This window comes from Alligator sinensis, unplaced genomic scaffold, assembly GCF_000455745.1.
Source record: "Alligator sinensis unplaced genomic scaffold, ASM45574v1 scaffold614_1, whole genome shotgun sequence".
Taxonomy (NCBI): domain Eukaryota; kingdom Metazoa; phylum Chordata; order Crocodylia; family Alligatoridae; genus Alligator; species Alligator sinensis.
In genome coordinates, this window is record NW_005842294.1 from 453,834 (window position 1) to 468,562 (window position 14,729).

Below are 14,729 nucleotides of genomic sequence, written 5' to 3' on the forward strand. Positions count from 1 at the left end.
CATTCCTGAAACTTAACCTACTACAGGAAATGCATATATTTAAACCTCAAAATAATTCTTTTAGATTAATCTCTGACATTTTAAAACAAAATAATAAATCAAAGTCTAAATTCTACTTTCAGCCAAGCCAGACTAGCACCAATGAATTAATGGAGTTGCACAAGTGTAAGTGAAAGCAGGACTTAGCCCAAATTGTTATCTCTCTATGTCAATTTAATTAGACAAGTCTGACTATTAGAAATGTGTCCTCTCCTTCATTTGTGTCTTCATTTCCCGTTTATCCTTATCTTCCATCTGATCCAACAACGAACCCAACATCTGTGGCCACTATGGGGCATATTTGGCAGCTGTAAGAGCCAGATGTCAATCTCTAGAAGGGTTTTTAAGAACAGAAATGAAACATAACATCTGTGTTTAAGGCTAGTTCCTTGGACGACTTCTTTTCTGGCATCACTACTGGTTATCTAGTGGCTGTGAAACTACCTCTGGGACTGCCCAGAGGCCAGACAACTGATAGTCTGTCTGAATTATCTCATTTGGCTGATGGGTATTTTTATTGCATTCACATAGGGCCAAATTCTCCCTTCTCTTCTCACATCAAGCCCAAGTTTAATATAACAGGATGCTGCAGACAATAACCCCTGCGTCCCAGAGCCCCCCTTGCCTCCAAGGCCTCCTCTGAAGAGCGTAATACCAATAGATCCAGAGGGGTATTGGCAAAGTATGAGCTTTGCTCCCTATCAGAATATTAGTTCAAATGCTGGCAGAGTCCTGTGGTTTCTAAGAACTGAGAGATTTTACTACTCAGAATAATTATGATTGACAAACAAAACAAAAAATTAAGGCTTGAAGTCAAGCATTAAGCACTCAGAAGTCAGCAAATGCCACAATTAGGCTTGCCTGCGTTCCAGCCTTATTAGAGAGCATGCAGAATAAAGTCAAATTAAAGATACCCAGGCAAGCTTAATGGTGGCACTTCCTGGCTTTACAGTGCTTGATTTGCACTTGGACTCTGTGGTCGGACCCAGAGGGTGGTGGCTGACAGAAGTCAATGGTCATGGTGCACTGTGGCCAGTGGGGTCCCTCGAGGCTCTGTTCTTGGGCCTATATTATTCAACATCACCATTAATGATGTGGACACTGGCGTCAGAAGCGGACTGTCCAAGTTTGTGGACAACACCAAACTTTGGGGTAAAGCATCCACACCTGAGGACAGGAGGGCGATCCAGGCTGACCTTGATAGGCTCAGGTAATAGGCAGACAAGACCTGATGGTGTTTAACACAGAAAAATGCAAGGTTCTCCCCCTTGGGAGGAAAAACCTGCAAGACGCTTACAGGCTCGGCAGGGCTACGCTGGTTAGCACTATGGACTAAAAGGACCTGGGGGGCATGATTGACCACAAGATGAACATGAGCCTTCAATGCAATGCTGTGGCTAGTAAAGCAAGCAAAACGCTGGCTTGCATCCACAGATGCTTCTCAAGCAAATCCCAGGACGTCATTCTCCCATTGCACTCGGCCTTTGTGAGGCTGCAGCTGGAGTACTACGTCCCGTTTTGGGCTTCACAATTCAAAAAGGACATGGAGAAGCTTGAGAGAGTCCAGAGAGCTGTGCACATAATCAGAGGTCAGAAAAACAGACCTTATGATGAAAGGTTGAGAGCTATGGGACTTCAGCCTGGAAAAGCTCAGGCTCAGGGGCAACCTCTTGGCCATCTATAAGTTTATCCGGGGTAATCACCAGGATCTGGGGGAATGTCTGTTCACCAGAGCGCGCCAAGGGATGACAAGGTTGAGTGGTCACAAACTCCTCCATGACCATTTCAGACTGGACATAAGGAAGAACTTCTTTACTGTCCGAGCCCCCAAGGTTTGGAATAGACCTCTGCCAGAGGTGGTTCAAGCAACTACTTTGAACGCCTTCAAGAGACATTTGGATGTTTATCTTGCTGGGATCCTATGATCCCTGCTGACTTCCTGCCACTGGGGCAGGGGGCCGGACTTGATCTTACGAGGTCCCTTCCAGCCCTAATGTCTATGAAATCTATGAAATAAAAAACTTAATAATGTGCTACAGGAGCCCACATGGAGCTGACAGCAAGGCAGGGTGTTACAGTGCAACATGGTGGGGGACTGCCGGTTTCCTGTACAGTGCAGTGCAGGGGGTGGAGGGAGTGTCCATCTGGTCCTGTGGTGTGCAGCCCCCCCACTGGCGTGGGCCATGGGGCATGTGGCTCCTGTCCACTTTGCAGTTGGACAGCCTACTAATACACTCAAAAGCCATACATACTATCCCAGGGCACTGCATCGACACCACGTGATTCACCAGAGAATCAAAAGCATTAGACCTTTACATTTTTACGTAGCAGTGTAGAAAACAGTAGTAACAGACCATCATTGTCTTCATAGACCACTGCTTTGCCAGTCTGTTTCACAGACATTTACTGACCACATAGGAGTGGTAAGACTCTGTTCAATTCTAAGCGGCAGAGTGGAACATGCTGTAACGCAGGACTGTCCAACTTTGGCACAGCCGGGGGCACATATTGCATAGGCCCTGTGGAACCTCCCTTGCACTATGTAGGCTGTGGTGGCACATGGATCCCTCTGTCTCCCACCGCACTGGCTGCATGGGAGCCACAAAGTCATGTGTTGGTTGTGCAGGCACTGTGTAGACCCCTGGGCTCTCCTTCACTGTGTAACAGTGTAAGAGGTGGCTACCAGAGCCCAGAGGCTTCATGTTAACTGCTCACACGTTTGTGGCATGCAGGCTGCCCATTCAACAGCCCTGAATTAGATAATGTCTTTCTTCCCAATGCCTGAGCCAGCGGGGAGTACTTTGACAGTTTAGGAAAGACAGATTCTCAGTGCCAGGTCTCAAGACCCAGACTTGGAATGCTCCACTGAACCCCTAAATTGTGACTGCAGGGAAAGTTTTACTCAGCCCAAAGCTAGTACATGGTGAATGCAGATATAAGCACCAGGAAATGTAACTCCTACAAATTTTATCTGTGGACACATATTTTTCACAGGCTTATAAATTTAGCCAGATGTTCAGAAGAGATGCAAAAAATACATTGCTTACACCAAGGCCAAATTTCAAGTTCCTGCTTTGTAATATTTCAGCATCGTTTCAAGTAAAAGGCTGACAGAGTTTTTTAAAACATAGGCAAAAACAATATAGTTTCTCTCACCCAACTCTCAAAAACCAGCAGAATCATTTTGGCTGCAATTAAACTATAAAAAAAAAAAAAATACACTCCAGCCAAAAAACAACCAATCAAAAACCCTCATCTTCCCCAAACATACATGCATACAGCTTCTGGAGGCAGTTACTGGGCATGGATTACTCCAGTCAAAACGGTTAAAGCCTAAAAAGCTTGGTAAAATACCACTGAGTAACTTTTAATGGTGCCCTGTACAAAACCCAATTACATCTTTATGAAATGGATGGTGACTATCATAAATGAAAAGTTTCCCATTGCTGCAATCTGATGAAGTACAAGAGCTCTGCAGAAGAACAGTTGCAATGTCGGCGACTAAAGAAAAATATCCAAACCATTCCTAAAATAAAATGAAATAAAATAAAATAAAACCTCTTCAAATTCTGCCCTAATTCAAGTGAAATCAGTGAAGAATTCAAAGCTAGGTCTATCACATTCACCTAAAAGTATATATTTTCTGTGCATCTCCTAAAGAAGCCCTGCGTGACTGAAACATTATTTGTGAGTGTATGCCGTCTCCTCTTCAGATTTTTAAGAAAGAACTTTGTTCCCTTCCAACTCAGATGATGGTACAGACAAGTAACTTTTTCCCAACTATATTTCTGTAAACAACTGTGGTTTAATTATATTCAATGTAGTTTGCTATTTTGTAAAACAATACCTTCTAATACATTTGCTTTGCCTTAGAAATTAGATTTGTTTTTAGTTTACCTTTTTGAATCAGACATTCCTCAGACATTAGCAGTTATTTGATATTAGGCTTTTCAAACCATTCTGATAAAATGGTTAAAAACAGCAGTGAAATAGAGTTCTTTGAAGTATTCGCTATCAGATTGCTGAATTTATTGCTATGCTAAGTGCCTAAGGTTTTACTTTGAAAAGAATGTTTTGCTTCCTGACACGTGATAATGTACACTTAATTGAACTTCGTTGTCAAATATTTCTAGGAAGTTTTGTATACAATAGCTTTTCCTGAGCAACCACACACATACCTCTCTGTAATTTATAAAATTTTAATTATTTCTAGGTGGAAGCAAACAGACTGGTTGGAATGCCCTTATCAAATCTGGCTTTCTCAATACATATTCGTGCTTGAAACCAACACACAAAATATAGTGTAAACCACACACATTTATCAAAAGATTCAGTTTTTCATCATTTAAAAATAAAATCCCTGTGTGAACTTCTGGGACCTTAATTTTTCAATAGGAAACCAAGTGTTATACAAAATGAATTCCATCTGACCATATTAAAATTTCTGTGAAGTCAGCTGAATTAGCTATTGGTTACAGATTTCATTAGTGTTATGAGAAGTTTTCAGAAGCACCAATAAAATGGTAATTATTTGTAACTCTCTATATATGAGCATAAAACTACGATTTTCGTGAGTGTAGTTTATATAAAGCATTGACTGATATTGTTGGAGAGAAGAAACTCAGCAGCTGCCAGGGAAAGTTTTGAAAACTTACTCATGGGCAGATGTTTAGAACCTAAAGTTATCAGACCAGATCTGTTTGACCCAGTATACTGCGAGGTAAAGAACAGAGCACGATACTTACTATCATGCACACCACAACACAACACACATATAGCTGATTGATACTACAAACCTTTATTATAGGGGAATTTTACTGTTCAATCTATTCAAGCCTAGACCACTGTCCTTGAAACATAGAAGAGGCCTAGAATGATAGAGACCCAGTACAGATGTACAATAAATAATGCATTCTGTGCAACATACTAAGAAAATACAAAGAAGACAGTTTTTGAATTGGGTGTGTTTCTTTTGGTGTGGCTTTCTCATTTGCCATTTCCTAAGTGTATTTGGGTCATGAAATGGATAACTGGAGCTCTGCAGGAAGCTAGAGTGTAACATCACCACCTGCATGAACATAGCTTAATTTTCAAAACTGCCCTTTATTATCTTTGGAGTAAACACGTATATCAGAGATTACATTTTAAATGCATCTCATTATATTAGGATATATTTGAAATCACTGACTGAAATCACTTCCTGTGAATGACAGATCTTCTCCAGACTGAACTTGAGCAAAGATCAAGCAGTAAAGTAGTTAAATATCTGACACATCTCCTTATATCCTACAATAGCTGTAGGACAGAATGTGTTGTACTACAATAGCTAAATATGTCAAATTATACTTTACTACCAAAGCAGGTTACCAAGATAAATAGGTCTGCTCTAACTTAAAAAAAAGAACAAACTTTTAGAATCCAATCAGAGATCTCATTCAGAGGAATAACAGAGGCTATAGTTTGAGTGGCAGTTGTATTTTCCTCACACCCGATGTATAATCGGTGCATTCTGTATCATAATCCAAACACAACCCATGCAGCCAACACCAAAGGTCACCACTTGGCCTGCCCTCTACCACCTCTAAGCTATCTGTCATATTTGGCTGTTTCACGTCTGTGTGTTAATACTGAAAAAGGAACATTTTCCCTCTTTCTGCCCATTTTTCAATGGGTCTAGACCTTTGAAAATGCCCAACTTTTATAAAGATGATGGTCAATTTTATTTAAGAGAATAAAAGATATGTTTAAACCTGAAATTTGGCTAAATGATTCCACACAAAGTCCCAGAAATGATCTATCCAGAATGCTAGAGCTCTTCCCATAATCTCCCAGGTATCTGGTAAAAGTAAATTTGATCAGTTTTCTCTTTTGAAATTACTCTTTCATTAAAACCAGTCAAGACAGCATTGTCAACTATGGAGACCACTGAATTCAGGAGAGACAGGCTGTCTTCCAAGCTGCGATATTTGCCTACTGAGTTACCGAAAACAAGTCACTTCACCTTTTCTTGCCTTATTTCTTCATCAGTATAACAAGTTAGTCTCAAAGGTGCCTCTCTACCCTACCTTGTGCTGTCAGTGTACTGTAGATGAGAATACTGGTGCCTTTGTAAAGCACTCTGAGATCCACGGATGAAAGGTGCTACATAAAGAGCCAGGTTGCTATGTCATCAAGATAGACATGTCCAAGACCACCAAATGTCATTTAATTATATATTTTTAAGAATCCTTCACTAAAGAGAGTAGGTGGAGAGTTTACAAGTCTGAAATTAAAAAAGAACTTTAGATGAAATCAAAGGCAGGATATGATGACATAATAATGGTGCTCAGCCCCTGATCCACTGCCCAAATCTGGCCCGCAGGGTTGTGTTGTTCAGCCCACAGGGCTTCCCATGGGTCTGAAAATATGTGGTGGGGGAACAATGGCAGCGTTAATTACCACAACTTCCAGAACCACTTCCAGACCTGCCACTGCTCACCTCCTACTACATTTCTAGACCTGTGGCAAGTCCTGCGAGTCAGTTGACATTAGGGCTGTGCAAAATTGCACTGGGTGTTTGTTTCAAAGCTGTTTCGACACGTTTCGTGCTCAAAACAGGAATTTAAATGAAACAAAAGGTTCTGAAACAGCTTCAAAACGAAATGAGGGCACTCAAAGCATTTTGAAAGTTTTGAGTTTCGAAGCCGGGCTTGCTTGCAGCTAAAAAGAAACTAAGGAGAGGGAGGGGGAAGATGTGGGGAGGACTGCTCTGATATTGGCATCTAGCTTCTGGTTCAATTCCCCAGCTCTCTGATCACTTCCCCCAGCTCTCTGATCATTTCTCCAGCTCTTCCTGGGGGGCTCGAGCCCCCAATCTGTGCACAGGGTTTCAGCAGCTTACAGTGGCAGCCTGCGTCCCCGGGGAAGAGCTGGGGAAACGATCAGAGAGCTGGGGGAAGCGATCAGAAAGCTGGGGAATTGAACAGGGGGTTAGGGAATTGAACAGGGGGCTGGGGGAATTGTTCAGGTCCCTGAAAATGCCCCCACTCACCAATTCAATTTCCCAGCTCCCTGATCTTTCTCCCAGATCTCTGATCGCTTCCCAAAGTTCTTCCCAGGGGGCGCGGGCCCCTGGATGTTGTGGGATGACAGCAGGCTGTCGCTGCCAGCTGGTGAGGGTGACGGCTCTGGGCTATTTCCCCAGCTATTTCAGCAGTCTGCTGAAACCTCGCCCACAGATCCAGAGGCCCACACTCCCCTGGAGGGTTGCAAGGCTGTGCCAGACTCCTTCTGGGGGGCGCAGGCCCCCAGATCTGCGTGTGGGATGACAGCATGCAGCTGCTGCCGGCTCGGGCAACTCCAGCACCCGAGTCTGCCTGGCACAGCCCGCACTCAGCACTGGGAAGAACCCAGTGCTTGCGCTGGCCCCAGCCAGCAGTGGCAGCCTGCTGTCATCCTGCATGCAGATCTGGGGGCCTGCACCCCCTGGGAGGAGACTGGCACAGCCTCACAGCCCTCCTGGGGAGTGTGGGCCCCCAGATCTGTGCGTGGGATAACAGCAGGTTGCCGCTGCTGGTTGGGACCAGCGGCACCACCAGTCTTCCCGGTGCTCTGCATGGGTTGAGCCAAGCGCCAGTCCTAGCTGGTGGTGGTAGCCTGCTGTCATCCTGTGTGCAGATCTAGGGGACGCACAGGATTAGAGCATGATGCCGCTGCTGGCAAGTGATACAAGTTTTGCTTTGAACAGTTTGAGGTTCAGTTTCCCAGTAATCCCTGCACCTATCTCCTTGAAACTTGGCAGGCTTCATGCCCTCAGAAGGGGCTACCATCCCTGCAATATTCATTTGAATCAGGCAAGAAATGACAAAGCTATAGGCATTTTTATGATTACCCATTATAGCCTGTGGGCGAAACGTCAAAACAGTGTTGAAACAGCGAAATAGTTTCGACAAAACAAAACGGAACAGTGCCCCTTCGAAATGGCAAAACAGAAGTCAAAACGACATGGTGCTGTTTTGCACAGCCCTAAATGACAAGATCCCACATGTCACATAACTATGCAGCTAGATGCGGTATGCAAGACCACGCTGACACACAGGGTCGTTCCATGTCTGGCTCTGGCATATGGGACCACGACGGCGTTCCAAATCACATTTGTAGACTGATCCACATGCATCAACCTCGCACTGGATCCAGGCTGTGGACCAACCCTGCCCATGGGATCCAGCCCACAGACTGGCTCTGCACTATGCATCCGGCCCACATGGTAGGAAGGCTGACCACCACTATTCTATAACTATGGACATACTGCAATGGAAATAATTTTCAAAGCATGCATCTCAAAATCCCTAAAAACAAGGGAGTAGATTCTGCACTGCACCTGTTGTGTGATGAATCTAAGGAGGAAGAAGGTAATTCAGACAAGGAACATGCACTGTATTTGTCCTTGGACAAGTTATGCCTGTGTCTGGGCCAGAACAGAAATATGCTAGAACTGACATGTTCACACACTGCACACTTTGTCCTTTTAATCAGGGTTTAGTGAGTGGTTCAATGCACTGTAGGTTTTCTGCCATTGATTTAATGATGCAATCCCAGGATAACAGTTCAGACACATTTTGAGATCCCTCAGGATAAACTGTTAGCACTTTTTTTTCCCTGTGAACTTTTTTAAGATTTAGCCCAGGACAACAGACATGGACATCTGGACAATTGCACTTTGTCCCAGGGTCTCAGAACCACTTCTGCACCAGACAGTTTTGGCGGTCCCAATCTGTAATCTAGAAGAGCTATACTACCTCTCATCTTTCCATCTTTGGTATTCCTTCATTTATGCTCAGAACATTTCTGAGGCCAGGGCTATATCGTAAGAGAACAGATGACACATTTCACTGGTAAGATGCCAGGTTGCATTATGCCATCTTTTCACATTAAATATTGGAATACATTGAGAACTAACAAAATAACTCTCTGGATGTCATGACCCTCCCCCTCCCATTTTGACTTTGTATTGATACATTTGCTAATATTAACAATACTTTCTAAATCATTACTTTTGCTTGACTATATCTACACTTTTGTGATGCCCATAAGAATGCTAGAGGAAAGCATGGTTTAGCCCACCTACTCTGCATGTACCAAATGCAGAAACAATGAGATAAGAGCTGCTTCAGGGGCACTCCCCACCACTGGTCTTGTGCTCTCTGATTCTGGTGTGCTCAGGATCCCTAGTACAGAGAGCCTCCCCCCCCGCCCCCCAAAAGGGCTTTACCACCTCATTTCTAGGTTAGGAGTGTGTAGAATAGGAGTGGATGGGTGATGCTTTTCAGTGATATTTTCAAGGATGATAGTGAAGTGGTAAATACATATTTTAATGGAGAAGAATGCATGGGAAAAAATAGGTTCAGAGTTCATAAATGACTCAAACATTCCTCTGATGCATATACTCTTCAGACTGCACACATGAACATAATATATATCTCAAATATGGCAAACAACTTTAAGCTGTTCACTTGTTTCCTGTGAGAAAAGCTCCAGTCTTATACTGCTTTGAGATATGTTTTCCCATGAGAGATTATTGCTCTAATCATGCAGCAAAAAGATTTAGAGCCCGATACTCCCCTCTACTTCAATGATCAGACAGGAGCCAAAAATTGTCAATCTCACTGGAAGAGGCACAGAATGGAGAGAGGTGCTTCTAAAGCAGCTTTTTACTGAAGCCTCTTACTCTTTCCTTGTAGGCACAGTTGTGGCTGATAGATCAGGGACAAAGCTTAATCTTTAGCTGAATAACCCTCCCTTTCCTGCATACCTAAATGCTGAAACCCTGGTTACTAATGAAGTCTAGTCTCTGTGGATAGATCTATTATTAGGGCTGTTATATACAAGAAGCAGCAGCTAGTAGACAGCAAAACTGTCTGGAGAAAGAATAACTTGATTAGTGGAACATCAAGACCCTTAAAAAGTGAAAGAGAACAACAAGACATTAAGTCAACTGACTCCCTTAGCTGACTCAATAGTAATGTCACTGCTGCTGCACTGTGGAGCAATGTACTTCTATTGCAAGCCAAAAATCAGCTTTTCCATTTAAGACATGAACCCCAATTTTGGGGGGCTGATTTTGGTGAAAAGGTGTGTGGTATGTAAGTAAATATGGTAATAAGGAACAAGTTAATTACTTCGCTGGATAAGGTACCAATAACAAATGTAAGATATTAAAGAAATTCACATCATAGAAATTCCTAAAGGGAAATGATCTACGGTACTAAATGGTCTAGTCCAAGATTTCTCAAACATTTTCACAGCTGAGCCACGTTAATAAAGAAATCGTCTCATCGAATACCTCCCCTCCTGTTTGTAAATATGTTACCTTGTGGCAGCTATAGTAATTGTATTTGTGGAAAAACAACAGCAGCAATGTGTTTATGGGATTTTGACTATCTTTCAGTGAAACTGAGTGCCTGTAAAGCAGGAAGGCAATCAACACCAGTGAATCAACACAGTTTTCTACAAACCAGTCTACAAGTATATTATTTCTTCTGCCTTCCTGCCAATCAGTGCAAATATAAAATAATATTGTCTAGACAAAATAACTTCTATGCTTCATTCTTTCCCATCAAGATTTGAAATGATCCCACTGAAAGCTGAGATAAGTTGTCCTTAGATTTTGATGTCTAGAGACTGGTAGCATAGTATGTCCTCAAATAGGGACCCTTAGCTCTTGAATTAATTATTGACCAGTTTATTCTGAGGAGTCTACATATGTAAGGCACCTGCTGTGATAACTTTTAGGATTATTAAATGATGATGCATGCCAAATAAAACCTTTTTCTTATTTCACTGAGAAAATATAAGGAATGGAAGAGTGAAAACTAAATGTTAAGGGGCATCTGAAATTCTTTAAGGTGACCCTTTAATCCCTTTATTTGATGTAATCATCACTCATTTCATTGCAGTTAATTAAATGTAGCAGCACTGTCATACAATTTAAGATTTCAGATGATCAAAAATGAAAAATAAGGTGGTGGTAAGCTCTCTTCTTTCAAAGGGACTTTTCTAACTCAGGGCTCCTGACATCACATGCACAGTTGTGAAAGAGTTTTGCCAATGATTCTATTCACTAAGGAGTAGGATAGGTGATTGAGCGTAGATTTCTTTGGCCTTATGGAACAGATAACATAAACCAAGCAATGGTGTTTCTGTTTTTTGTCTAGGAGCAAGGGTTTGTTAGCTGATAAACCTTTTAATGTCCATTAAATTGCCCCTTAAGTTCCTTAAGTTCTGATCATGTGTTAAACTCCTCTAAAACTATTTCCTTAATAATTTCCAAAATGAGGTCACTGTCATTATCATTGGTCGTATTCTAATCCATGGATATAAATGGAGTGACACTTGGACACTGATCTATAGATATAAATGGAGTGACACTTGTGGCAAGACTTTTAGGCCCCTGAAACACATTACCCTTCAAATAGCAACCTGGCCAAATATTAATTCAATTAATGGTGTGCTAAAACCAGGAATAAATGACAAAGTTATTACACAAAATATATGTAAAAACAATGTTGCTGGCTTCTATCATGCCTTTAACTGAATTTGTGGCCAGTGCTTGCAGCCCCTGGAGTACACTCCTGGAGTACAGTGAGCTCCCCTAGCTGGGTTTCTCTCTCAACTGACAGAGCTCCCAGCCACAGAGCACAGGGTGCCCTCCTGAGACTGGGGACTCTGATCACTGATGGGGATCCCAGCCACAAGAGTGCAGGGTGCGCCCCCCATAGCTGAAAACTCTGAACAATAAATGGGGGGCTCCCAGCCACAGGGGTATCCTGTGTTCCTGCAGCTGGGAGTCATGGCAGTGAGTGGAGCTGCCAGTCATAGGGGAGCACCATGTGTCCCTGCAGCTGACAGCCCACACAGCACCCCCAGCTGACGGGGCTCCCAGCTACAAAAGTGAAGATTGCCAGTGCAGGGGGAGCCCAAGATCATGATCCTGGGCTCTCCCTGCACAAGCAATATGGAGTGATGGAGTCTGATGCTTGATCCCACAATTACATTCCTGCCACGCATGTGTGGCAAGGCAGGAGACAATTGTTGAGACCATGCATCAGATTCCATTGTGCCTTTTTTTTCAGTGTCTGTCAGTGGCCATAGGGCCAGATTCTCAGTTGGAGTAAGCATCTGAAAATCTGTACAATACGTCACAGCTGCATTTTTGTATAACATCTGTAATACAGGTAAACAGGGCTTCATAAAAATCCACCTTTGCAACTTCAGCCAATAAAACATGAAGTGCACAATTCTCAAGTTATAGTAATCTGAAGATTTTGCATCTCTCAGTCAGTTGGAAGCAGAATAGCCATTAGAGGGAAGAACGGTGCTTTTGAAATAATAGTTGTTGTGGATTTGCTCTTTTAAACTGTTTGAAGTGCATCATTCACTGTGTGGTCATCTAGAGCTAAGCTTACATTCTGGATTGGGAATTCTTGGTAGAATACACTATTTCAGACAAATATAGTTGAAAAAAAATCTTTCATTTTTCATAAAATCTATCATAGGATCTTTCATAAAATGTATCCTTTTCTCACTGACTCTCCACTCCCTTCTTCTAACTCTTTCCTTATGCAAAATGCAGGATCATGGAAAAGAATCCTAATTCCTGAAGGCTATCATTACATAGTTACCATTGCAATACTGAATTTCAGTATTGTCTTTTGGAGACTTGCCATATTTCACCAAAAAGGAAACCAAATGATAAAGGAAAATTATGTTACAGTGACATTAGAATATTCCCATTCAGAGTATCAGTAAGAAAACAGAAAACAACCCGTTTATAATGCCAAATGAAACAACCTAAGCATTTAGGTTTGTTTTAAGATATGACTGCAGCTAATGGCTATTCTAGAGCCTATTCAATAATGCTGCCCAGGGCTGGGATAGGCCATTGTTACAGTTGCACATAAAAATGGTTTATCTTTTCTCTTTAACATGTAAAACAACTTGGGAAATAAAATGCCAAGCTATGTTAAAGAAATACCATTAAGACAAGAATATGAAACATTTGGATATTAAGAAAAGTCAGGTTTAGAACTCCTTGCAACCTCAGTTCTGACCTTTTTTGTGCGTATGTTATAACGCCACCTTTATTAACTTGACTGCATGCTATTCAGATGCTGGAAATGGCAAGAAATTCAGACTGTAACTCAAATTAGAACCTACTGTTTTGCTGATATAACTTGTGCTGATATTCATGCACTGCAGTCCTTCACTATTGCAGCAACCTCCACATCTGTAGATGGATACACATGGTGGTTTAAAGAAGGTGTTTGTTGTTGCTCCGAACTCTTTCCCGACATCCACACAAACCTCGCGTGGCATGCATTGAGTTTTTCTCCATTCATTATCAATACCTGCCAAGTTATAGGGAAGTTCATATTTTAGGTTAAAGAAAAACAATAATGGTAGCCCTCAATTCCCATAAATTAGTGGGAACTCACTTGTGGTTAGAATCAGAATGCTAGAGGGTTAATATTAAGATGCGTTCTTTAATGAAGTGCAAACTTTATTGGGTAGCATTCTATTTCCCTTTGTGCATCTAATTAGCATAGATAGAGTTTCTACTTCCCCTGCAGTGTGGATGCTTAAGTGAAGATATGTAGGCTGAGTGTGTGCAGTAAGCTAACACTGTGCTGCACATGTATACAAACTCATTTTGCATCTAAAACTTGAAAATGTAGATGGCCAGAAACCCATGACTAGTTGGTAGTCAACTCAAAAGGAAGAGAGATTTCCCATATTTTAGCCCCAACAACTGAATAGTTAGGGCATTTGCCCAGGAAGCTGGATGGTCAAAATGGGGCTTGAACCTACATCTCTGTGTCTTTCCACTATAGCACACATTAGGTATGATCCAGGTCCTTGGGTAGCCCAAGTATGTGGGGACAGGAGGAAGAAGATAGGCCATAAGGTGTGTGACTGCTGCCCTCAAAGGGAAGGAACTTAGTTTCTAATTTGGAACCTTCTGCCCAACAAGGCACACATTTGCCCTACAGCTAATGACTATTAAATACAAAGGAGAATGGCTCAGCTTCAAAAGGGGCACTACAGAGGGGTCTGGGTAGTGCCTGTTATACGGTGCTTGGAAAACTATATTGGAAGTCAGAAGGATGCAAGGTCAAGATGCAGTTTGTGTTGGAGTTTATTATGACACCTAAATGGCATGTGTAGATGCTCAAACTGCTGTAGTCCAGGGTGCATATGCAGACACTGTGCCTGGGGCCACAGCAATCTGAACCAGGGCAGAGCAGCCCTGGGCTGCCAAGGGGTCCAGTGGTTAAGCCCCAGGAGGCAGTGTCAGGTGGCAGCAGGGGTGGATGGGGCACAAAAGTGCTCCAGAGTGCAGAACTCTGTGGCTAGGCAGCAGGCAGAGGACTAGCCCTCTGCTGCCTGGGCTGACCGGATGCAGTGTATGCCTGGGCTAGCATTTACATGTGCGTCGAGGTGCAGTTATTTTCATTGCCATAAGACAGTACTGTCCCCGACGGTGCTATCTTATGGTGGAAAAAAATAGTTTGCTGTGGTCTAATAGCATGACAAGTATAGACTGTGATGCTTTACAAATTAGTTCACTGCATATTTCATAGATTTCATAGATTTCAAGGGTTGGAAGGGACCTATTAGATCATTGAGTCCGACCCCCTGCCCTGGGCAGGAAA

At 42.5% G+C, this 14,729-nt stretch overlaps 1 protein-coding gene across 3 annotated transcripts in view; it reads right to left on the reverse strand.

Moving 5' to 3' along the window:
• The window catches only part of VEGFC (vascular endothelial growth factor C), a 134,117-nt gene that overhangs the window by 22,259 nt on the left and 97,129 nt on the right, over positions 1-14,729 (reverse strand). For all 3 annotated transcript variants that reach the window (XM_006028183.3, XM_025209549.1, XM_006028182.3), the window contains exon 3: positions 13,234-13,424. In XM_006028183.3, the coding sequence (XP_006028245.1) occupies positions 13,234-13,424 (191 nt within the window). The remainder of the gene's footprint in view (positions 1-13,233; positions 13,425-14,729) is intronic.